Source organism: Sturnus vulgaris, chromosome 19 (genome assembly GCF_052056855.1).
Source record: "Sturnus vulgaris isolate bStuVul1 chromosome 19, bStuVul1.hap1, whole genome shotgun sequence".
In the NCBI taxonomy this organism is placed as follows: Eukaryota; Metazoa; Chordata; class Aves; order Passeriformes; family Sturnidae; genus Sturnus; species Sturnus vulgaris.
In genome coordinates, this window is record NC_142261.1 from 9,474,769 (window position 1) to 9,499,826 (window position 25,058).

The 25,058-nt window shown below is 48.9% G+C and overlaps 1 protein-coding gene across 1 annotated transcript in view; it reads left to right on the forward strand.

Annotated features, from left to right (window-relative positions):
• The window catches only part of TBX5 (T-box transcription factor 5), a 37,916-nt gene extending 20,003 nt beyond the window's left edge, over positions 1-17,913 (forward strand). The window contains exons 8-9 of the mRNA XM_014894469.2: positions 8,168-8,394; positions 17,336-17,913. Coding sequence (XP_014749955.2) covers positions 8,168-8,394; positions 17,336-17,913 — 805 coding nt within the window. The remainder of the gene's footprint in view (positions 1-8,167; positions 8,395-17,335) is intronic.
• Positions 17,914-25,058: the final 7,145 nt, after the last annotated feature.

Below are 25,058 nucleotides of genomic sequence, written 5' to 3' on the forward strand. Positions count from 1 at the left end.
ACACCCACTCAGGGCTGGCAGGGCTGGAAGGGTTAAAATCGTTGCCTTTACAGGATTAATTTCTGATGTTCATTTTAATAACTTAGCAGAGGAATGGCTGTGTGCCTTTACAAAGGTGGCATTTTTTAAGGGAGGGCAGGATAAGATGATTATAGTAAAATAAAGACCCATTCAAGGTTGCAAATATGTGCCCACCTTTGTGGGTTTTTTTATGTAGATATATGAATACATCCAAAATTATATATGAAAATATATAAAACCATGTATAAAATCAGTTATATATATAAATAAATTGTAGCTATAAAAAATAGGTTGTGTCTATGAGATAAAGAACCATTCAGGATTGAGAATGTTGCAGAACTATGCCCTGCCTTTTGTGGGTTTATACAGATTCAACATATAAATATACATTAAAATGTAATTAAATTTATAGATGATATATTTTAACATATAAATGTATGTTTATGACGTTGTTTCCCAGTGATGGACCAGTCAGTCTATCCTGGTTTTAGGGGAATGATGTCCATTTATGCCCTTGGAGAATATGGTGGGATGCATTTTTAGTGCTATTCCTTCATTATGAAAAAAATAGCTGGAAAACCCCCACATTTTTCTAACAGTGCACAGCCTTTTGTACCAGAAACATTCACCATGGCTTTGAATCCATCCCTCTCCATGGCTTTCTCCTTCCCAGGGCCTCCCACATTGTTTTTTTCCCTCTTATTTCCCAGAAAATAAGTTAACAAGTCTGTCCAGGTAGAACTTCATTCAGGAGTGATGTGAAGCCTTTCAGGAGCAGAGAATTTCATTGAAAAAGAGGAGCCATGAGCTCCAGAGAGATCCAAATTCCAGGGAATGTTCATTTTCCTCCCACTGCCTTTCTTTCCTGAAGCACAAGAGGTGCCTTCAGCAGCTGCTTTGGTAGGGTGGACACTCTGGGAAGAAGAGATGTTTCAAAGTTTTCAAGTTTCTGAGCATGATACAGAGTTTTGTATTTTATTGATTAGGGGAAAAAAAACCCCAAAAAACCATTAAAAAGAAAGGAAGATGCCTAAAGGGATGTGAGTTTTACTACATCTGTGGCTCTGGGGCTGGAGCACTGTGGGAGAGCAATTCTGGTCAATCTTGTAACCAATTCTTGCTGCTCATCTGCAGCTCCCATTGTCTGTGGTGGTTCTTAGGGGGCTGAGGAGCCTCTGGAAAGCCCTGATTATTTTGCCATTTATTTAATTTTGTAAATTAATGCAGTTCAGCCCTTGAAGCTTGTGTTGGGAAGGCTTTTTGAGGGGGATGATGATGCCACGAAATGGTGGCCCTTGGCACCCTCAGTGGGTACTCTGAGCATTTGAAAAGTGACCAAAAAATCCAGAATGATCCATGTGACAGGGAAGTGACAGCACAGTCTGACGTTGTGGCTGTGTTTTCTCCCTCAAGGATCATGAGCCAGTTTGCTGCCTTTGGCATGAATCCACAGCAATCTTCTTGGCTCCAAAGGAATTATTCCAAAGATTCCCATGTGTCATCAAGAAGAGAAACAGGACCAGCCACAGAGGACACAAAATCAGTTCCATGAGTCAGAGCCAGGGATGACAGTGCATTTTGGGGTGCCAGCAGAAGAAATGGATGAGCCTCTGGTGCTCCCTGGCATTCCAACATCCTGCTGGACTGATAAGCACCAGGCTGACTCGTGGTGTTGGTCTTGGTCTACTCAAACCACCTCGTTCTTGTGTCTTCTCATTGCATCTTTAATCCATTTCCCAGGTTCTGTCACCAAAATCTCCCAGGAGATTTGTCTCAAACATTTTCAGTGTGAGACTTGGTGTTACAACATCTGCTGGGGAGAGGATGCTTTCCTCCAGCACACATCCCTCAGGGAATTTTCTTGGTCCCAGTTGAAATTGCAGGCTTGAAATGTGTTCTGTAGAATTTGACAGAATTCAGATGAAATCCAAAAGGAAGCTGGGCAGACCTCACTTATTCACAGCTTTTTTGAAGTGAGAAAGCCACTCGAGAAACACGGGCTAGCTGCAGCTTCTGCCACTGACCTTCCTTTAGGAGATCTGAGCAGCAGAAGCTCGGCCCAGCATGAAGGGATGAGGTGCTGCCTCTGGCCCACATCCATTCTCCAGCTCCTCTTGTGTTCCTCTCACTCCTACATCTTTTTTCTGGAGAAATGGATCTTTTAATTTGCCTGCTAATGAGAGCTCTTGGTCTCTCTCTAGTTCTTTTCATTGCTGGCTCTCGGGTTGTTTGCAGTGATGGCTTTGGGCTGCAGTGCTCAGAGGAGCTGATGACAGAGCACAGGATCATCATGGAATGGTTTGGGTTGAAGAGACCTCAAAGATCATCTGATCCACCCCTGCCACGGGCAGGGACACCTCCCACTATCCCAGGTGGCTCCAAGCCCTGTCCAGCCTGGCCTTGGACACTGCCAGGGATCCAGGGACAGCCACAGCTGCTCTGGCACCCTGTGCCAGGGCCTGCCCACCCTCACAGGGATGGATTTTTTTCTAATATCCAATCTAAACCTATTCTGTCAGTGTGAAGCCATTTCCCCTTTTCCTGCCACTCCAGGCCCTTGTGAACAGTGTCTCTTCAACTTTCTTGTAGGTCACCCTGAAATCTTCTCTTTTCCAGAGACAAATTCCAATCCCAGCTCTCTCAGCCTTTCCTCCCAGCAGAGCTTCTCCATCCCTGACCATCCTGGTACTTCCTCTGGACTTTCTGCAGCAGCTCCAGCTCCTTCCTGTGCTGATCCCAGGGCTGGGGCAGCTCTGCAGGTGGGGTCTCACCTGGGCAGGGCAGAGGGGCAGAACCCTCCCTTGCCCTGCTGCCCACGATGCTGGGGAGGCAGCCCAGGACATGGGAGGTTTTTTGGGTGCTGGGGCATGTCCAGCTCTCACCCAGCAGCACCCCCAGCCCCTTTTCCCCAGGGCTGCTCCATCATTTCACCTCCAGCCAGGACTGATCCAGGGACTGCCCCTACCCCAGGGCAGCACCAGAGCTTGGCCTTGTTCAGCTGCCTGAGATTCCCATGCACATCCCAATCCAGGGATGCTGGAGCCCCTCAGGACCAGGAAGGTCAGAACATTTCTGTGCTGGAGGAGAACGGGGCAGTGAACAGACTCTCATATTCCTCAGAGGATATTTTGGTTTGTGCTGCTGCACGTCCAGTCTCAGCTGTTAATCTCTGTGGGGCTGCTCTGCAGTCCCCACACAGAGAGGGGTCGTGTTTAATCAGAGCTGAGACTGCAGGAAATACTCAGTAATTCCTCTCCTACCACGTCCTTTCCTCCTGTAGTTTATCCACTTCCAGCCAGCCTCTTGAGAGTGGTTCAATTTTATTTCAATATGCTGGAAATCAGCTGAAATGAATGCACACTGACAATTTGGTTTGGTTTGATTTTTTTTTTTTTTTCCTGGGAGATGATCTATTTATTCCAGGCACTTTTTTCCCCCCCTTCTTCCTTTTGCTGTGTCTGTTATGGCTGACTTCCACTTCTTCCCTCCTCTAGAGCCTCAGCAGGAAGGACAACAATTGGTGGCCTGGGAACTATAAACCCCAAAGCCATTGAGTTGTGTTTGCACATCTGGAATTGGGGGTTGATTCTGTGCTGGGTAGAGGGGACAGCACTGATAGGCTGACAAATATTTGTCCTTTTGTTGGGACTGCCCAAGGAGGAGTTAAAATCTGGAAATTTGGGAAGAGTGAATGGGATTCCCTGTGTTCAACCTTGGGTCAGGTTTTAGACTAAGATTTGATATTGTGAACAAGATTCAGACAGTTCAAGGATTTCCAAGGCTGCTGTAAAAACGTGGGAAGGAAATCCTTTCCCTTGCCGTGCTTCACCTTGACCTCCTCCAGATCCTTGGGATCTGATATTTAATAATTCTCTTGAAGCCTCGTTGCCATGAGCTGCAGCAGCTTTGGAAAGCCTTGATGTTTTGTATACTAGCCTTGATATTTTGAAATATCAGGAACATCTAAAATAATTTGTTTAGAGCCAGTAGGGGTTGGATGCTTCAATGCAGGAGCTTCCTGATTCTAAACTGTGGATTTTTGAAGATGTTTTTAACCAGATTTTTGTCTGGCAGCTGCATTTACTATGCCTTGGCTGGTACATCAGGAAACTTCAGATCTGCACATGAAAATATATGGAAAACTATTATTCTCTTAGAGTGTTTTAATAAGCAAGAAAGTGAACTGGGTGTTGCTCTGTGCAGGTCTGTATTTATAGTTTTCCCAGTTATTATTATTTTTCAGTGACCAACAAGGTTTCTGGTTCTGAGATTGCAAAATCATCTTGAATTTGCTCCTTTGAATTCTTTGCTGGCCACGGGTTTGTGGCAAAAATGATCTTAAAAAACTCTCGAGTCTGTCTTGATGGTGAGAGCATCACTTGGCCAGAGAAAAGGGAAGGTGTCATGAGAGAAAAGGACACTGAGTTTCACCTGGCAGGAGTGGGATTTGGGATTTGGAATTGCAGAAGGGATTCACTTATGTGTGTAGGGTGGGAGTTAAATGATGAATTTGGAGTGGAATGTGGGTGCTCTTGGGAAAGTTCTGCAGAGCTGCTGTCCAACCCTGTGGATTTGGGAAACCTCTGGCCAGGTGGGAGGCAAGAGCAGAGTCCAGACCTCAGCACCTTGGACTTCATCTGTGATTTCTTTCCCTGAGCTTTAACAAAAAATCAAAATATTACAGAGCACCTTGTGCTGCTCCTCCCTGTCTCCCTCTGCTATTTTAATATAGTAACAAAAAATATTCATTATTAGCCTCCAACAGACTTTAAATAGACCAGGGACAGGTTTTTCCTTGTAAATTCTTTTCCCAGTCAACTTTTTAAAAAAAAATTCTTTTAGTTTTCCAATTTTTAATGAAAAAATGAAAGTAGCTTATTAACACTCCACATTAGTTTTATGTTCTGGCCCAGGAGCATCAATAACCTTGTCCTTGCTATATGGACAATTTCCTACATTGCTTAAGTGAAGCTTTAATACCTTTTTTCACCCTTCTTACTTTGCTACAGGTTTTTTTTTTTTGGACAGCAAAATTTCTGGGTATGACAGAAACCTTTAATTCTATTAAACTATAGCCCAGGATTACAACTGCTACTTTGGGAATAGTGACTTGAGAAAAAAAAAAAAAAAAGAATTTGATCCATTTTAGTTTGTCCTTCAGTCTTTTAAAATGATAGGTGTGCACTCTGCATATTGAGTGGACTCAGGAAAAAATCGAAATATTTTGAGATGATTGTTTCTTTAGAAGATAAGAAAAATTTATTTCAGCTCAGCTCCTATAAGGAGGAATATGTGGAATCACTGAGATAACAGCTCTTATGAATTGAAAAACATCCAAGTGAAAGAAAAAAATATTTTAGATATTTAGTGAGAAAATACTTTCCTTCCTCTCCCTTCTCCAATAGGTGATTTTTTGGCAAAAATAGCACCCAAGGTGTTTTGACTGAAATGGAAATATTTCAGTCTGGAGAGAAGTTATTGCAATACCTCCTGGGAATTGTTGTTTGGAAAGCTGGTGACTCCAGCCTGTTCCCTCTCCTGTTCCTGCTGTATCCCCCAGAGCCCCACACTTCCCTGGCCATGGAGATTGTCACATTCCCTGGGAAATGCAGTCTGGAAGGAATTTGGAACCCAGCACCCCCGTGCTCTGGCACTTTGCAGACAAACAGCTCCTTCTTGGCCAGCAAGGAGCTGAGCTTCCCTTTGGCCACCAGGAATTCCTTCACTGGAAGGGTGGTCAGGCATTGGGAGAGGCTGCCCATGGTGGAGCCTCCATCCCTGGAGGTGTCCAAGGAGTGACTGGATGTGGCACTCAGTGCTCTGGTTTAGTTGACAATGTGTTGGTTAAAGGTTGGACTCGACCCTGGAGGTCTCTTCTGACCTTCGTGATTCTAGGAAAAGAATTTTTCATCAAGAAATAAAATCCCTAATCAGGTTGTTCATTTTTTCCTGCTCTCAGCTCTCTGTTGAAAGAGAGGAGAGTGCTGGTTTGGGTGAGAAGTATCTGGGGTGACAATTTTTGTGTGAGGGGCTGACCTTTATGGGATCCCAACTGAGAATTTAGGGTAAGAAACCCCACAGAGATTATGTTCCAAAGAGACCTCCTTTGAAAAGGCTCATAGAATCACTGAGGTTGGAAAACACCTCTAGGATTTCATCCAAGAGTTTCCCACTGTGGCCAAATCTACCAGTGAAAGATGTTCTTAAGTGTCACATGGCCTGGCACCATGCCATGATCTGTCCCTCTTTCTCCTCCCCTGGAGCTCTCAGGTACCCACTGGGAGACAAAACAAGGCTCTGTCAGTTTTTGGGAATTGGATGTTGGTTGTGTGGGGCTAAGAGAGATGAACCCAGCCAGTCTGAGCAGCCTGTCCTCAGGAAGGAGAGCTAAGGACACAGCCAGGAGTCACCTCCTCACAGAGGGTCTCCTTGGAAGGGAAACAAGGTGGGGATGCAGCTTAGGGGTGTCGTGTTGGTACAATTTTCACTGAGCATCAGAGTGTGAAGGTGGAAGAGCAGCTCAAAACTCTGACCTGGCAGGGCTGTGACATCCCTGAGAACCCAGAAGATTTGAGGGTCATCCCTGAGGTTTGATGGCCACAGCCCCTGACCTTCCCCAGAAGCCACCAAAGGTGTCCTCCAGGTAAATCTCCTGATGGAATCAAGTGCTGGGTGTCCACAGGCAGGTCCTCTGAATCCCACCACATATCCTGGCATCCACTGCTGCCCTGAATATCCAGGGGATAAATCTCTTCTTCCTCCTGGTCCAGCTCTCTTTTGTTCCTTGTGCATAGCCTGGATTTTAGTTCTGAGCAAATGCTGCTTCCAGGGGATGAAACCCCACCTTTGGAACAGGCTGTCCTTGGCAAGCCCCCAATTCCCGGGGTTGGGAAAGATTTCATGGCCCAACCAGAGCCACATTTCTTTGGGTTTGAGCTCCTGGGTGAATTTCCCTTCCATTCCAGCTCGGTTGCTGATGTTTCTGGCAGCCACCAGAGCAGTGGTTTGGATGAAAGCTCCCTGCTGGGGTAGGTTTATATGATTGCTATTGTTAAATTTTGGAAATAAGTTCTGAGTTCTACGGTGATGGGTCCTCCCTGAGGGGTGGCACTGGAGGTTCAGGGCTGCTCCTCTGTGTGGAAGTGGCCAGGTGAGCCTGTGGAGGGCATTTAAGGAGCTGTCCTTGCTCCAGCACAATGATTTTGGACAGGTGAGAGGGTCCTCAAAGCCACCTTGGTCCGGTGGTCTCAGAGGAGAAAACTTGTGTTGGAATCAGTGCTTGGTGGCTGCTCTAAACCTGATGGCACTTTGGGGTGCTGTCCCACCTGGTATTTGTGCATATTAGCAAGTCTTTGGGTTCAGGAGGAGACTTTTACCTCACCTGAACTGGCTGAGACCCCTATTCAGCTTCAGCTCTCCCTGCAGAGCAGGATCCATCTTTGGGGTTGCCACATTGCCAATGTGTTTGGAGAAACATCTCCAAAAAACACTGTAGGGTCCTTGAGGAGAGGAGATTTCCAGCCTATGTTAGCAAAGCATCCCAGCTTCAAAACAGATCTGGGGGCAAGGGAACAATCCAGGATTTCCCTCCCATCCTGGCTCTGCTGAGGCTCTGCTGTGCATCCAATCTCAGTGATTTATTTATTTCTGAGCTTGGTCTGTGATGCAGGGATCCCCTATCCAGAACAACCAGGCTGACAGACTCCAGGCAAAATGAATGGGGACAACTACTATAAGGGAAGAAAAAGTAGACCTAAATGTTTAATTAATTTCCAAGTCAGCTTTCATGGTTTTATTTACGTGCATGTGCATATTGCAAATACATTACAAACAGTATGCAGCTTATAAATGCTAAAATATTGTTTATTTTGCTAAAACTGCATTTATCTATTTTATGTGTGGTTATAAAATAGTGGTGGTGGAAAAAAAGCATGAATTTAAGGGGACTAAAAGGAAAGGGAATAATGAGTTCTGCATGGATAAAGTGTGACGGGGCTGCAGCCTCTTGGGAGGGATATCTCCACTTCCCTGAAAGCCTAAACAAACTCCATGACACTAATGTGCTGCCTTCATTTATTAATCCTCTGATCTATTTATTAATTGATTGCTTTGCTGACTTATTTCTCTTTTGTCTCTTTGCTTGCAGTAAAGAGTACCCAGTTGTTCCCAGGAGCACAGTGAGACAAAAAGTGTCCTCAAATCACAGCCCCTTCAGCGGCGAGAGCAGGGTCCTTTCTGCCTCCTCCAACCTGGGCTCCCAGTACCAGTGTGAGAACGGGGTGTCCAGCACCTCCCAGGACCTGCTGCCTCCTGCCAACCCCTACCCCATCTCCCAGGAGCACGGCCAGATCTACCACTGCACCAAGAGAAAAGGTCAGAGCTTGGCTGCTTCGTGTTTTCCCCCTCCTAACGTGACTGTCAGCATTGTTTCCTGATGTTTCCCCTTGGACAGCTCCAAGGATAACGGCCTTTGTGGATAGAAAAACATCAAAGTGAAAGAAAGAGAATATTTTATATATTCAGTGAGAAAATACTTTCCTTTGTCTTCCTTCTCCAACAGTTGGTTTTTTGGCAAAAATAGCACACAACAAACGGTGCTGGAGGATGAGCAAGGCATGAGGGTTGTGGGCAGCTGCCCCAGGCTGGGCTGGGAAACTCAAATCCCATTTCTGCTGGGTTGGGAATGAGCTGTTTGGAGGGCTGGCAGTGCCTCTCACCCACCATGAATCCACATTTGGAAAGATAGCTGGTGCTGGAGATAAAGATGACTTATCTGCAGCCCCTCAGACAGGGTTAATCTCCAAGTGGAGATACCTTGACAGTTTGCATTTTGCTCAGTTTGCAACTCAGGGCTGTGTCACAGTTGGGAGACAGTATTCTGTCTGCAGAAATGCTGGGGCTAACGAAGGGTGCCTGGGATTGAAACCCATGATATCCATGTTCCTTCCCTTCTGCTGCCACTGAGCTGCTTTGACAGAGCTTTAGGGATCAAACTGAGAGGGCTTCCCACTGACTGCTGGGCTCATCCTGGCGTGAAGAGCCCCCTAATAGTGATGGATAATTGTTCTGGGCAGGAGCGAGGGGTTTGTGGTCTCTCCCAAAGCAATGGCAATGCTTCAATGCAGCACCACTTGGAGGACTGAGATAGCAAAAGCTTTAGATCAGTTTTACTTGGGAAAGAAAAAAACTAGGGGGTTTCCAAGACTGGATGCAACAAGGCGTGGGCAGGGTCTGGTTTCTGCAAACCCCATTGCCTTTCTCAGGATTTATTATATGGAAAAGCTACCAGAAGGCAGCAAGCACCAGGGCATTGAGTGCAGCAGGAATTTCTCCCCACAGCAGATCCCTTCCCGCTTCCCTGCACGACCCTATCAGTCAGCCATGTCATTATTTTTAGCAACATAACCCCTGGAGCACTGGGATGTGCAGACACACAGTCTAAGGTAGGGAAGGCTGGGAAGTGCTGGCAGAGCAGGCAGGAGAAATCTCTCCCACGTCCTTGGTGAATCCCTCGGATGTTGTAGGAGCCACATGGGTTGTGTATAGGTATGCAGAGTAAAAAGAAAGCAACTGAGAAATCCTAATATTTTTTCCTGAGATTGAGGTAAACAGTGGAAAACAGGTGGAATTTTCTGTCCCCTCCAGCTGACCAGGTGACTGTGCTCACATAGAATGTGTCAGAGCAGGGATTGGAAATGGGGATGCTGGCCTTGGGCTGGCTGTAAGGCAGGCAATAGAGATGCAGTGGTCACCCAAAGTGCCCCTCTTTGGTGTGTGGACTGTTTTACCCCTGTGCTGCTGTGGGTGGGAGGTGTTGGGGTGCAGCACAGTCCCACTGCTGGTGATGGAAAGTCCCAGCCTGTGATTCCCTCCTCAGCACTGGGAGCTGCTCTCCTGGGAGTCCTTCCCAGCTCCTATGTGCTGGGAGCTGAGCTCTCACCTCTCCTCTTCCCCTTTTCCCAATACTAACCCAAACAAGCTGGCCCAAATGGCAACCAGCCCTTGGGACAATCCCTGACTGCTGCGTGTCCCTGCCCCTCGGGGCAATTCATCATTCTCCTCTGCATTGTAACGTGATAAGGAATCAACAGAGGTTTCCTTCCAGTTTTGGGATTCCCGCTAAGTGGTGTCTCCATGGGTGGTTTCCCTCAATCCCCCAATTATCTCACTTCCTCTTATTGTCACAAAGACACGGCTATCTGCCCTGGAATAAAGCTCCCCATCCCCTCTTGGCCTGTGTGGCCAAGCCACAGCACAGGGGACAGGCCCAGGGCAGCCTTGTCTGCAGGGCTGATGGCCCCTGCTTATCTCTGCCATGGCTGGAGTGGCACAAGCAGTTAAGGGCCTTTTATCAAAGCCGCCAAAGGCTTTAATCAAAGAGCAGCAGTGTCCTGCCCGGGGATGCAGTGTCCTGCCCAGGGGAGCCGTGTCCTGCCCAGGGGAGCCGTGTCCTGCCCAGGGGAGCCGTGTCCTGCCCAGGGGAGCCGTGTCCTGCCCGGGGGATGCAGTGTCCTGCCCGGGGGAGCCGTGTCCTGCCCAGGGATGCAGTGTCCTGCCCAGGGATGCAGTGTCCTGCCCAGGGATGCAGTGTCCTGCCCAGGGGAGCAGTGTCCTGCCCAGGGGAGCCGTGTCCTGCCCGGGGGAGCCGTGTCCTGCCCGGGGGAGCAGTGTCCTGCCCGGGGGAGCAGTGTCCTGCCCAGGGATGCAGTGTCCTGCCCAGGGGAGCCGTGTCCTGCCCAGGGTGCAGTGTCCTGCCCAGGGTGCAGTGTCCTGCCCAGGGATGCAGTGTCCTGCCCAGGGATGCAGTGTCCTGCCCAGGGATGCAGTGTCCTGCCCAGGGTGCAGTGTCCTGCCCAGGGATGCAGTGTCCTGCCCAGGGTGCAGTGTCCTGCCCAGGGATGCAGTGTCCTGCCCAGGGATGCAGTGTCCTGCCCAGGGATGCAGTGTCCTGCCCAGGGGAGCCGTGTCCTGCCCAGGGGAGCCGTGTCCTGCCCGATACCAGCGGCTTCTTCCGCGGGCTTGGGTGTCCCCGCAGCCTCTGCTTCCCTCCCTGTGCCTTTTCTCTCCCCTCCTCGTGCCTTTGGCAAATCGAAAACAGCCACCAGGGCTTACAGGAAAGAAACACAAAGTTAATGGGAACCAGAGAGCCAGACTGAGCTGCCAAGCAGCTCTTTGCGAAGTGAAATTAATTAAATGAAAAAAAAAATTCACTAGAGATGAGCAATTCGGGTCGGATAAATCAGAGTGTGGTCCAAGGTTTCATGTCACTGAGCATAGAGCTTCCTTCCAGCACCAGCAAGGATCTTTATTGGACATGGGAAAATAATCCTATGTATGATATTCCTCTTTTTTTTTTTTTGCTGTTCCAGCCTCTCCTTTCTGAGATTTCCCCTCATAGTTCTCCTGCTTTCCTACAGAAAACTCAAAAGCAAGAGTTTGTTTGCTCCATCTGTCCCTCTGTCCGTTTTCTGGACTGGAAATCTTATTGATTGTGTTGGATTATCCACTCCCCAAGCATTGACTCCTCGTCAGGCAGTTTAGGCTTTATCTCAAGCGGATTATTTCCTTTCCCAAGGCTGTGGTTGTGGATAAATGTTCTCGGGGGCAGAGGGCAGTTCAGCTGGATTTGAGACCAGCTGCTGTCTGCATCTTCTGGGGTGAATTCCACCACTGTTTTCCAAGCCAGTCTCCTTCCATCTTGGACATCTCCTGATGTTTCTCTGCATCCTTTCCAATCAGAGCCAAGCCTTAGGTTAGGCTCAGTTAGGGACAGGTCTGCATTCACCCAGCTCAAAGGAACCGTGATCAACTTCTGCTTTCCTGGTGACCTAAGACAAGGATCATTCTCTGTGCTTGGCAGTGTTGTTCTTAGCTGTCAAGGCAAGATGGATTCACTGTGGAGATCTGATATGGAATTACATTAGGGGAGAGCAGCAGGGCTGCCAGGGGATGTTATCTCTGAAGGCTCCCCTGCCTCAGGGAGGTGATGCTCTCCTGGCTGAGGAAGGAAGGAAGGAAGGAAGGACACATCCCAGAGCCCCTAATCTGGTAACTCCTGGTGTGCAGGTGGGAGGGCAGGGTCACAACATTGGGAATGTCCCCAGTGCACTGCAATGGGGTCACTGTTCCAGGAATGGGGAATGCAAGGATCATCCTGCCTTGCATCCCAGTTCCACATTGGGATTGCTGATGGCATGTGACAAAGTGACTGGTCTTGAGAGGATGGACCACCTCCAACCCTGGATCTCATCAAGGAGTGGCCTCAGCTCTTGATGTGGATTTTTAGGCTGACACAAAGAGCAGTTGGAGCTTTTTCTTTTTTCTGGTTGTTCTCCACCTCTCCCTCTCCCATTGTTGTGCTTGGAGAAACCCAAAAGGCCTCACCAGCAGGCAGCTTGCCTTGTGTCTTTCATTTAGCCCCACATCCCAGTTAGGATACTGGGCCTTGTTTTCCCTCATATTATCCTCTCTCTCAGATATCCTGTGGACTAAATAGTCATCCCTCTAAACCTCTGCTCCCTCCCAGCCTTACACAATCCCAACCACTTGGCAGATTTCTGGGATGCTTGTGATGCTGAACAGGAGGCAACTGGAACAGCCTCTCCCTGGGGAGGTTATAAAAGTTGTCAAGTTGGCACTCTGAGGGAGAAGAGGGACGTGGCAGAATCCACTGGCTCCAACCAGCGAGGACCATGTCCTTCAGCCCCCTGACTTGGACAGAACCCCGGGGAAGGATTTATCTTTCATCTCCTTCCTGCTCTGATGAGGTCGGTGCTGGTACAGCAATGCCTTTCCACCTTCTCCTCAAGAACAGGCACTGGCAGGGTGGACAGATGTCTTTGTAGACTGAACCAACTTCTCCCACATCCCACCCAGCTTGGCTTCTTCACTCAAAGAATCTGTAGGACAAAATCCAGGCATGGGATGTCTCCTTGGAGGACATGCTGCTGATGTTTGGGGATGTGATGAGTTGGCCAAGGCTCAGGCTGTGCTGCAGAGATGCAGTGGAGCCCAGAGCAGGGTGGCTGTGGGACACTGAGGGTGAGGAAGGGACTCCCTGAGTGGGGAGGAGATGTTCAGGGAGCTGGGTGCACCCAGCTCTTGCTGTGCAGCCACGCTCTTGTGGCACTGTAGTTTCATATCCCTGATGAGGAAAGGCTGAGGGAGCTGGGCCATGACTGAGAGGGGGCCCCATCAATGTCTGTCAGTGTCTGCAGGGAGCTGCCAGGGGATGGACCAGGCTCTGCTCTGTGTGTCCAGCACAGCAGGCAGGAACTGGTGCCTGGGAGGTTCCACCTGACCATGAGGAAGGACTTCTCTCCTGTGGCCAAACACCACTCAGGCTGCCCAGGAAGGTGTGGAGTCTCCTCACTGGCGATATCCCAGAATTTTCTGAACCCAATCCTGTGCCCTGTGCTGACCCTGCTGGAGCAGGGAGGTTAGACCAGATATCCCGTTGTGGTCCTTCCTACCTGACCCATTCTTTGGTCCCCCTCTCCTGTCAGAGGTGCCTCCTGTGCCTCTTTGTGGAATGCTGGCAGCTTGCTGCCTGTGGAAAAGATTCCAGCTTTTGGGAGTTGGATTGTCCCTGTCCCACAGCCCTGCTGTGTTCAACACAACGCAGCCATATCACAACCAGTGCAATAGCTGGAATGGCTGGCATGTCTTAGGTTCCATGTCGTAGGATTTAGTCCTTTAGAGATGTTCATTTTGATTGAATCTGCCTTGTTCTTTTATTCTCGGACAACCTTTGTCACTCTTGCACCCTGGTATTGGCTCTTCAGGCTTGTGCCAGACCCATGCTGAAATCCAGACTGGATAAAACAACAGAGTTAGTGATAATCACCCATTGTGTCTCCCTCACAAAGTCAGGATGAACCTCCTGTAACACTCTGGAAATGTGGGTGAGCTCTGAAAACCAAACGAGTCGTGTCCCATTCTTCATTGTCTTCCATCCTGGGGAGCTGAGTGTCATGTGTGGAGAAGGAGCTCTCCTTATTTACACCAGGGGGGAGAGGGAGGCCCAGTGCACCCTAGAGTCCAGAGGCTTTCCATGTTTGCATTTCATTCTACGTGGCCTGAATCTTGGGATTGGGAAAATTCCATTTAAAAAGCCATTTGCGTGGTATTTACAACCCAGCTGGAAGTAGTAAATACCGGAAATCTTGGACGCGCTCATGCTCTCGCTCAAGCTCCTTCATTAGATAGATCATCAAATTCCTTGTGAGGGAGCCAGTTTCCACCCCATTCTTCAGGCTCCATTTTCCTTGGATTCACTTCAGAGCAGCTTCTCCCTGGTGCTGGCAGCTCCCCCTGCTTGGCAGCACCTCCTGCTTTTTGAGGTTTGTGCAGCATGGAGGGGCTGCTCCCTAGAGCTGATCACCACCCTTGGCTTCCAAGAATAGCATCAACAGCGAGGGATGCTCAGGATATCTCCCAGGATAGCCAATAGCTCCTCCAAGGGCTCAGTGGCACCTGGGAAAGGAAGAGGAGCTGCTGTCAGGGAACCAACATCAGGAATCAAACCCTGAGCAGGCAGTCACATAACTGCAATGTCCTGCTGACATTGATGGGAGGTAAGAGGAGCTTCAGGGACAGGGCTATGGCCTTGAGCTGCACTGTCCAGGCTCCAGATCCCATGAGGATGAATGGAAACCTCAGCCTTTGGCATTGCATGAGAGGACCTGTTTGTCTTGTGCTCCTTTTGTCACTGAAGATGTCCCCTTTCCACCCTAAAGCTGCTCCACACACTCTGGGGATGCTGCTCTGGGCTGGCTCTGATCTGCTCTGTGAGGAGTGGTGGGACAAGACCAGAGCACCTGGGCAGCTGTAAATCCCTCAGGCAGCACCAGCTGAGGCTCTCTGATCTGCACCATCCCACCTCAGGATGCACATGGACCTTTCTCTTCCCTCCCTAGCACTTGGAGACTTCAGAGGTGGGAAAATCATTGGGAAGAGGGGCAGAGACAGGCAGAAGCTGTTAGGGCAGGCTGGAATCCTTTGTTAGTGCCTAGGTCCTGTTTGGAGATGGGAACAAGGTCCTTACACACCCTAAAATCCCTTTCCACATAAAACATCAGTGAGTGATCCTGACAGCTTGCAGAAGGACAGAGGGCACTTTTGGGGTTTCCACTGAAATCCTGGCTGGCTTTTTTTTTCCCCTCTTCACCTGTGATGGGTTCTGGAAGTGGTTCTGTGACACTGCAGCTCTGCCCAGCTGGGCTGTGGCAGGCAGTGAAATGTCTGGGCTAAATGGAAAAATCAGCAAGCTCAGGTTGTAAGTCAGGCGTTTCACACCACGGAAAAACAGAGTTTGACTGGTTTGTGTTGTATATTTTAAAAAATCAAAATAAAATAAACAGTCAAACCCCAAGCCAATGATTTCTGGTGCCAGCAGAGTGATGCGGTTTAATGCTGAAAACTTTATTAGCAGAACAATGCTGCATTTTACAAGACATTGTTTTTCCACCCCAGTGTTCTTATTACTCAGCGGTGGGTCAGGAATCCAAACTTTTTACACTGTCCATAAAAGCTCCAGCTCAGGCTGTTCTTCCAGATGTATCTCCTGTCATGGAGCTGAGATCAGGAGAGATGTTAGACCTGTGCCTGCAGCTTTTGGCTTTCAGGGGATTCCATCCTTTCCCCTGCTCCTACATGAGCTGGACCTGAGCTGGGTGAGGGAGGATGACACATTCCTGCATCTCCCTGCTCATTGTTTCAGCTGGTTTTAAAAATGGGATGGAATTGTTCATTTGTCTCATCCTGCTTCCCACCCCAATTGACAGGGAAGGCAGAGGAGAAACTTGATTATCAGGGCTCTGCATTGCTGAGGTGAAGGAGCCAGGCTTTGATGTCGGCAGGAAGAAAGAAATGGGATTGTGGCTTTCCAGCTGAATTCATGGTACTGCAGAGCCAAAGGCCACTTTGGGAACATCCCCACGGTGTCCCCTCAGTACCTGCTCTGTGTGACATTGTTGGACCAAGATGAACAGCAGTTGTTCCAGCTGGACTTGGAAGACCCCTGGGTGGGAATAATGAGTTATTTTACACACAGAGAGGGCACAGCTTCCTGGAGAGCCCTCGTGGCTGTTCAGAGCAATAGGGGTTGCGTGCATGTGTGTGTTGAGAAGAAACAAAAGATGTCTGCACTGCCCACCTGCCCCTCCTGGAGGTGTGACATGAGCATTCCTCCCATGGCAGCAACACCTCTTGTGGGGCACATGCTGCTCTCAGTCCTTTCTGTGCAGCTCTTTGGGGTTTGTTTCCCCACTGTATTTTGGGGGTGAAAATAATTACAGCTCAAAACATGTTGGTTGAGAAAAATTGCAAAGGGTAACTTGTTCCAAATTTCTTTCAAATCTGACCCCTGTTCAAAGGGTGCAGCCTGGGGAGCTCTAACCAAGTGGGATGTTTTCCTGCCTGCACCAGAAATCTTATTTTTGAAGCAGCAGCAAAGTTAATCCATGTCAGAACAGCTCCCCTTCCCTTGCCACGCTGTCCTTAAAATCTCTTGGTGAAGTGCTCATCCCTGGGAATTTTGCCATCCATTCCAACAGAGCTGGATTTCATTTGATGACCCTGTGAATGAATAAATAAGTGCACATTCATTTATTCATTTGGCCTCACCCTGGAGATTTCACCTAAATTGTTTATCTCCTTCCCTCTGCTAGCCTGGGATGCTGCAGGAAACAAAGGGCTCTGCAAGATGTGCCTTGTTGTTTCTAGCTGTGAAATTTACTTTTCTCCTTTGTTCCCCTTGGCTCCAGCACACGGCCCTGTGTAGATTTATGTGCCCACAGCCCTGTGTGGATTTATGTGCCCAGCTGCCTTGGCACAGCTGAAGGCTGGGGCTGTCAGACTCCAAATCTGATTGTCCCAACTGTGCCATCGCTGGTGCTCTCTCGGGAGGATTTTTATTGTGATCTCCTTTTTTGTCTCTTTTTATCATGGAAATGTTTTGTTGTAAAGGAAAGGATTCGAGTTGACAGCATCAGCTCTGAGCCTGCTGGCGAGGAGTGGGGACGCTGGTAGGTGCAGAGGTCACAGGCAGAAATTATTCCTGAGGTAAAAGGAAGGAGATGGGGAGCACGTGGGGGGATCAGCAAGCGAGATAAACCTCAGGATCCCTCCAGAGCTCCTGGCTAATCCTTTCCCCACTCCAGCAGAGAGGGCCAGGTGCAAGGCCTGGTTCCCACAGGCTAGATGGAGATCAGCTCCAGGGAAGTGTCAGATTGTCCTGGGTCAAACCAGCGCTGCAGACAGGGAGGATCCACTGCGGCCCTTGGTGCCTACCAGAACTTTTCTCTCCCAACAGACGAGGAATGTTCCACCACCGAGCATCCCTACAAGAAGCCCTACATGGAGACGTCTCCAGCAGACGAGGACCCTTTCTACAGGTCCAGTTACCCTCAGCAGCAGGGACTGAACACGTCGTACAGGACTGAGTCGGCGCAGCGCCAGGCCTGCATGTACGCCAGCTCGGCGCCGCCCACGGAGCCCGTGCCCAGCCTGGAGGACATCAGCTGTAACACGTGGCCCAGCGTGCCCTCGTACAGCAGTTGCACAGTGTCTGCCATGCAGCCCATGGACAGGTTACCCTACCAGCATTTCTCTGCCCACTTCACCTCGGGGCCGCTCATGCCTCGCCTGGGCAGCGTGGCCAACCACACGTCGCCCCAAATCGCAGACACCCACAGCATGTTCCAGCACCAAAGCTCTCACCAGCCCATCGTGAGGCAGTGTGGACCTCAAACGGGCATCCAGTCCCCTCCCAGCAGCCTCCAGCCCGCGGAATTCCTGTATTCCCACGGCGTGCCCCGAACCCTGTCGCCCCACCAGTACCACTCGGTGCACGGCGTGGGCATGGTGCCAGAGTGGAGCGAGAACAGCTAACCAGGGCGGCGGGGAAGTGCCAGAGCCACGGGGAAACCCCGGGAACCGGGAGAAGGAAAAGGAAAAGAATCCCTCCCCCCCCATGTTGATAACAAAGCGTTTTGCCAAGACTCCTCCAAGTGAATGTTCACCGCCCGCGCTCCGGAGGGATGGACACTGACTGAAGGCACGGCTGGAATCATCGGCCTCGCCGGGACTTGCCCTGAGCCCCCCCCCCCTCCCCTCCTTTTTGTTTTCTTTGGTTTCAAAAGAAAAGCCAACAGCCCAGCACACTCCTGTCCCTCCACAGTCCCACCCAGTTTGTGTTGCTGCCACCACCCTCGTCCCCCTCCTGCCCCTCTGCTCTTTTTGTTCTCCAAGGGACACCAAACTCCTGCTGCCTTTCTCACCACGGTCAGAATGCTTGAACGAGAACAGTTAGGATGCTACTTTTTTTTTTTTTTTTTTTTTTGTGGTGTTGATGTTGACAATGTTATATAATAAATAATAATATATATATTTTTTTCTTTCCATTTTCTCAGAAAAAAAAAAAAAAAAGAAAAAGACACCGGCCCTTTTTACCAAGGGTGGATTTTGGAGTGGTGTTTCTTTTTAAATTTTTTTTTAAATTAGTATTATCGTTACTTTTCAACAGAAAGAGGTACTGAGAATCCCCAAATAAATAAATCCAGTACCTACCTCACCCAGGCATTGTACCAAGAGTGAAATTACTCCCACAGGGAGCTGTGTTTCCTTACAAATTCCCCAAAATTCTCACAAACCATCCCCTCATCTCCTTTCCCACTTGTAATTCTCTCACTCCTCTTCCCTTCCCACTCTCCTGGTCTTTCCTGGTCCCTCAGCTGTCTCTGATGGAAGTGTGGGGTTATTTCCAAGCTTGCAAACATCCCCAGCTTGAGTCCTGCTGGATTTTTAGCAGCGTGTGGAAAGCCAGGCTCTGAGCCAGCTGCCACGGGGGGAGAGGGGGGAGAGGATGCAGACACTGAGAGGAAAAAGTTTGCTCACCAAAACGATGATGACGCTTGTTTGCAATCCTGAGCTTTCATTTTCTCCCGGGTTCTTTTGCTTCCTCTCCGAAAAAAAAAAAAAAAAAAGAAAAAGAAAAAAAAAAAAAAAAAGGAGATATCAGGCTGGGTGTGTGAAGTGAGATATTAAATAAATGTGTTTAAAAGGGGCAGAAAGTGATCATGAGAGGCTGGGAGTGGTGGAGGCAAAAAGAGAAGGAAAAGCAAATATGTGCAAGGAAAAAATGTCTACTGCAGAATATTTCAGGTGTAAAATTTCCTGGTCCTATTTATTTATACATGGGAGTTCCAATAACTCCAATGATGTCACAAAAGCAGCTGATTCCAAGAGGTTCAAACTTTTATTGAAATGGAAGTTTGCTTTCTTTTCTTCTTTTTTTTTTTTTTTTCCCTCTCCAAGCTGTGCACACTCTATATAATTTACATATATTTTTAATTAAAAGTAATTCTAATTAACTAAAGAGGTATACCTGCGTGTCAGCCACTGGGAATGTGGGTGGGAATGTGTGGGAATTCTGATGTGGAAGGGAATACAGACAAGTATCCAAAGCCGTGGAGCTAAGGACAAAACAATAATCCCTACCTAGCTCTGCTCTCCCATCTTTGTGTGCCAATTTATGGCTAATAAATACCACACACTCTCCACAGCAAGGGAGTGCCCACCTATTTTTAATGTATTGTTTGATTTGGGGTGGTTTTACTTGATTTTTTTGCTTCTACTTGATGCCTATAATTGAATTTTTATTTGTTTCTGCTCTAGCAGAGGAGGTGCAACATCACAGGGGGGAAGGTAGGGATGGGCTGAGCTTGAGCTGAGTTTGGGGCTCTGGCCTTGAACCACCTGGGTCCCCCAGGGCTGTGCTCTCCTGGGGTCACTTTCCCATCTTTCCCATTTCTAAATCTTTCCCAAGATTTAAAAGTGACGTTGGTGGGTGCTGGGGTGGCACTGGGATGTGGAACTCCACCCTGTTCCCAGGGAAATGAGGTTGGTGGGAAGTATTTGGCTCAGGGGAGCTGTGGGGTTGTGTCCCAGTCTCAGTGAAGGAGGGGAGATGCTTTGGGAACTGGAAACCAGGTGGGAAAATCAACTCCAGAGCCATGAAGAGATTGCAGCTGGGAAGCCCAAAAGAAAGGGTGGCTCTGTGGGGCTGCTGAGCCAGGGTCAGCTCAGGAAGGGCATGGAAGGAGCTGAGGAGGTGTCCCCAGCCAGGATCAGCTCAGGAAGGGCATGGAAGGAGCTGAGGAGGGGTCCCCAGCCAGGGTCAGCTCAGGAAGGGCATGGAAGGAGCTGAGGAGGTGTCCCCAGCCAGGATCAGCTCAGGAAGAGCATGGCCAGGTCCTGGGAAGGAGCTGAGGATGTGTCCCCAGCCTGTCCCACGTGGCAGGGACACCCTGCAAAGGCACAGCAAGGCAGCAGGGTCAGCAGGGTCACTCCACAGGGATATTCCCACCTTGCTGTCCTGGGGATGTGGGGCACGGGGTCTTCTGGGCCTCTCCCAGCACTGCCTCCAATAAAATTTTCTTCTTTCAGATGTCTGCTTTTACTGTGTCACTCTAAACCCATGGTTGTTGGGTTAGACACAGCCAAAATGTGGTGCTGGAGCTCACTCTGGGTATCAACAACATTTGTGGGCAGAGGGAGATGCAGGCATCACGTGTGGGGCATGGCTGGGACCTCAATTCTTGCAAAGCTTTTTGTCTGCATGGAGCCACCCCCAGGGAACCACCCAAACGTCACATTAAATCACACAGAACATGCAGAGCTCCCAGAATGATGAGTAAATTGCATTTTGAGTTAAGGAACACAACAATTACTCTGTATTTAGCTGTCATCCATGCTGTGCTTCCCCAGCTTCTCTATCCCACTGCTGATCATGTAATCATCTAATCCCCACTGGGTGATTCCCATGTCATTAGATGGGCAGTGGTTACCCTGGAAGTAAAGAGGACTTCCCAGAAATGCCTGCCAGGCATCTCAAAGAGGATTAAGGAAAACTAAACTCCCATGGAAAATTACTTAAGCATTGGGAGGAAAGCCTCAAGATTCCAACTCCACTCATTTCCTCAGAGCTCCTCAGGTTTGTTTTTTTGGCTCTTTGGGGTTATGCTGAGATTCTGTGGTGGGTTTTGGGGCTGGAAAACCAGGCAGATCCCTGAGGAACAGCCTTGTGGAGCCACACTGGTGTGAGGAGCAGGGAGGCCGTCAGTGGCACAATCATCACTTGTCACAGCAATAAAATCTGGGATGAAGGCAAAGAAAAGGTGGGGGGAGGATCCAACACAGCCTTTTCCTCCTCTTTGGAAGGAGTTTGCCCACGTGGCGTTTCCATAGGGCAGTTCCATTTCCATGGGTAGGACTGGCAGGAGTCAGGATGTGAAAGGAGAAGGTGATCCCAGCCTGGATGTGCATGTGCCTGTTCTACCTCGAGCTTCTACTTTTCCCCAAGTGATCCAAAACAACACCAGGAGCTGTCAAGAAGAAGGTTCTCCTCTCCCTCTGATTGTGATTTTATGATCCAAAGAACCTGATGTGATTTCTTTGATTTATTTTCTTATGAATTTATTTCTTAGCCAAGAATAATAATGCTGACGATAAAAACAGCGAAATTAGGGGGAAAATTACATTTGTCAGTGGAGGGATTGGACAAAAGAGGTTGCAAAGTTCATCCTATTCAGAGCTAAACTGGCAATTCTTCCCTGTCAGGGTGGGGATGCCCTGGCACAGGGTGCCCAGAGCAGTTGTGGCTGCCCCTGGATCCCTGGAAGTGTCCAAGGCCAGGCTGAAAAGGGCTTGGAGCACCCTGGGACAATGGAGGGGGTCCCTGCCATGGCAGGGGTGGCACTGGATGGGCTGTAAGGTCCCTTCCAACACAAACCATTCCCTGATTCTTTAATAAGAAACATTGAAAGTTGGGGAAGGCCATCCCCAAACAATGCTCTGGTGATTTTCCATAAACCCCACTGAGAGTTTATGGGGTGGGCTGGCCCTGGGCTGCTCCTGCCCCAGATCTGGGCACAGGGATGATGGAACAAGAGCCCAGGAGAGCTGAACCCCGGGGTGAGGAGGGAACTGGGCTGCAAAGGGAGCTCCAGATGAGGAGGAGGAGGAGGAGGAGGAGGAGGAGGAGGAGGAGGAGGAGGAGGAGGAGGAGGAGGAGGAGGGAACATCAATCAGACCTTTAGGGATGCAGCAGAATAAACAAGAGCAGGCTGAGCAATCCCTGGGAGCAGGAACTCGACCTGTGCTGAGAACACCTTTGGAGGAGTGAGCAGCAATCCCCAGGCTGTGCTCACTGTGCTGTTTTTCCAGCTGCCTCCCTGGGCTGAAACACTCCCTGCACTCTGTGCCTGTACCTGGGGAGGATTTGGATGCCCTGAGAGGCACAGAGAGCTCTTTGTCTGCCCCTAGCAATCACTCCACATTTCAAATTTCACCAGCCACGATGCTGGGTGGGTTTGGGAGATGACTTTTCCCCACCAGCAGCCCCCAAAGCTGCACTGCTGAAGCTTTTCCTACAGGCAGGGATGCTTGGAAGGGGCAAAGTCACCCCTCTGCTGCTCAGGCTGCTCCCATGGCAGAACCAACCTCCCAAAAATTGCTGTTGTGCCTCGAGGGCTGAGGGAAAATAATATCCCAAAGCCTCAGGATTCTTGTCCATAAATCCAGCCCACAATATCATAGATTTTGCAGTGCTGCCAACTCTGACAATTTTATGATGGGTCTCATGTGATTTGCAAAAGTGTGGTTTAGTTTTTTCTCTTAAAATTTCCAGCTCCTGGAGACCAGTGAATATATGAGGCTCTCAAAGGATTCTGAATCTTTCCCCCACTGCCCTGTTTTTGATTTTTTTTGTTTGATTTTAGAACATACTGTAAATTTGGAAATTTTACTGGAGAGAAGAGTGAGGCAGAGAAAACTGCCTGGGGAGGTGGGGCTAGAACTGATCATGGGTCAAAAAATATTTAGTTTTGGGGTTTTTAAAATTTGTTTGTTTGCTTTTTAAAATTATTTTTCTCTGTTAAAGTCAATGCCTTCGCTACATTATTTTTTGAGTAATAAAAATGACAAAGTTTGAAATGAATGGCAAATGTTCAGAGAGTGGTTTGAATTCCCACCCCTTAGGAGGAGCGAAATTTCGTTCACATTTAGATTTTACTCCTTCAAAATTTCCAAGGAAATGTTTCAGCCTGAAGTCATTTCAGAGGGACGTGTTTCACTTGAACCCATCACACCCAGGGGCTCCAATGTCTCCTACTTCCTTTTTCTGGTCAAAACAAATCCTTCAGACTCAGTGCCTGGTTCTGGCTGTGAGGTTCAGAGATTTTGCCCTGCACCTGTAAGCACTCAGCTACAGAAAAGTGGATTTTAAAAGTTCCTGAGACAATCAAAGGCAAGAAATGAAGGTACAAGAGCTTCCACAGTCCATCAGAAGGGCTGGTTTGAACACCCTGGCTCAAAGCTCACCTGAGAAAAGCCCCTCTCTGCCTTGGAGACAATCCCAAGGTTTCCCACCAGCACCATTTGCACCTGGATGAGCCCTCCCACCACAGGGATTAAAGGCAGAGGGAAGAGGAGGGTGGGGCTTTGAGGAGGTTTTGCATCAGCTTCTTGTAGTGATTCTGTTGGGAGCACATTTGAGACAAGTGAGTAAAACAGAAAAAAAAAAAAAAGGATATGGTGGGACTGGGAATTGGTCACCTGTGCACTGCTCTCACTCAGGGGTGTTTGCTTCTCCTAGAGACTGAAGGGATGAGTTGTGATCTGCCTCAGGGCAAAAAATGTTGCTTGAATTAGGAACAGAAAGTACAGCCCTAAACTGGGAGGGGAAGAGACAAACACCTGCAGCAGTGCATGGTGAACCCTTGAACAGCAAGGGACTGAGGGCACCTGTGTCCATAAAGGTGGTTTGGTTGTGTAAGGTCACACCACTTTATTATTATTAATTATTATTATTAATTATTATTGTTGTTGTTGTAATAATCTGCTGCTGCTCCTCTGTTTTGTGGGAGGTGCCATGTGGAGAGTGCCTCTCCCCCTGTGGTGCTGTGTGATATCCCTGTCACCAACTCCTAAATGCTTCAGGATTTCATTTCAGCTGCTCCTCAGACCTGCACTGCTATGCATTGGGAATTTGTTTTCTGCCCCTGGGTCTTCCCATTCTCCTGAAGAGCAATGAGATGGATCCCAGTTCCTCTTTCCCTGCTCTTGGTGTGTGCAGCTCTAATAGCTCCTTTAAAATCCCATTCCTGCCTGGGTTTGTGCTCCTCCAGCCCAGCTGATTTTTGCTCCATGGGTGGCTCCTGCTCCATTTGTTCTGCTCACCAGGACCCCCAGGTCCTGTTCTGCAGAGCTTCTTTCCAGCCCCAGCCTGAGCTGGTTTATGGGATTGGCCATGCCAGAGGTAGGGCTTTGCCCTTTGGGGAATTTTTCAGTTTTTTGGGATCCATCTGAGCAGCAGCTTTGCTTTCCAGTTGTTCCCTGAACTGGGTGTCCTGTCCCATCATTTCAGTCTTTAAGAAATTAATTTATTCCAAACCATTGGTGCCAACACTGATCATTGAGGGATGTTGCTTGTAGCCAACCACCACCTGGAATTTTGGCTGCTGCAGATCCCCCGTAGCATCTGATGGCCCAGCCAACTTTCTGGTTTCTATTTGCCCAGTCCCTACCTCATCACTTTGGACTTGGACATCACTGTTAAAGGCAGTTTCAGGTCCTGATGTTCACCAGAAACTCAGACTGGGGAGTGCCCCAGCATTTCCCATCTCTGGATCACTGCACACCTGAGATGTCTGGGTGCAACTTCTTCATCAGAGCTTTGAATTAGAAAAAAAAAAGTGACCCACAAACACCCAGGATGTTTTTTGTGGGGCACAACCTGGAGAAAGCAAGCCCAGCTGAAGCCTGCTTGGAAAGATGAGTAGAATGATGAATTTGGTGCTGGTCCAGGAGGTTTGGCTCCTCTGCCTGGGCAGGGAAGAAGAGGTAAATCCAGACTTGGAGAGCTCTTAAATGAAGGCAGGGGATGCTGTGGATGGTCTGTGCTGCTGGGACAGTCTGGAGCTGCTCAGGGAGCCAGGAGGGAGGGTGGCTCTGCACAGACATTTACAGCCTGAGTG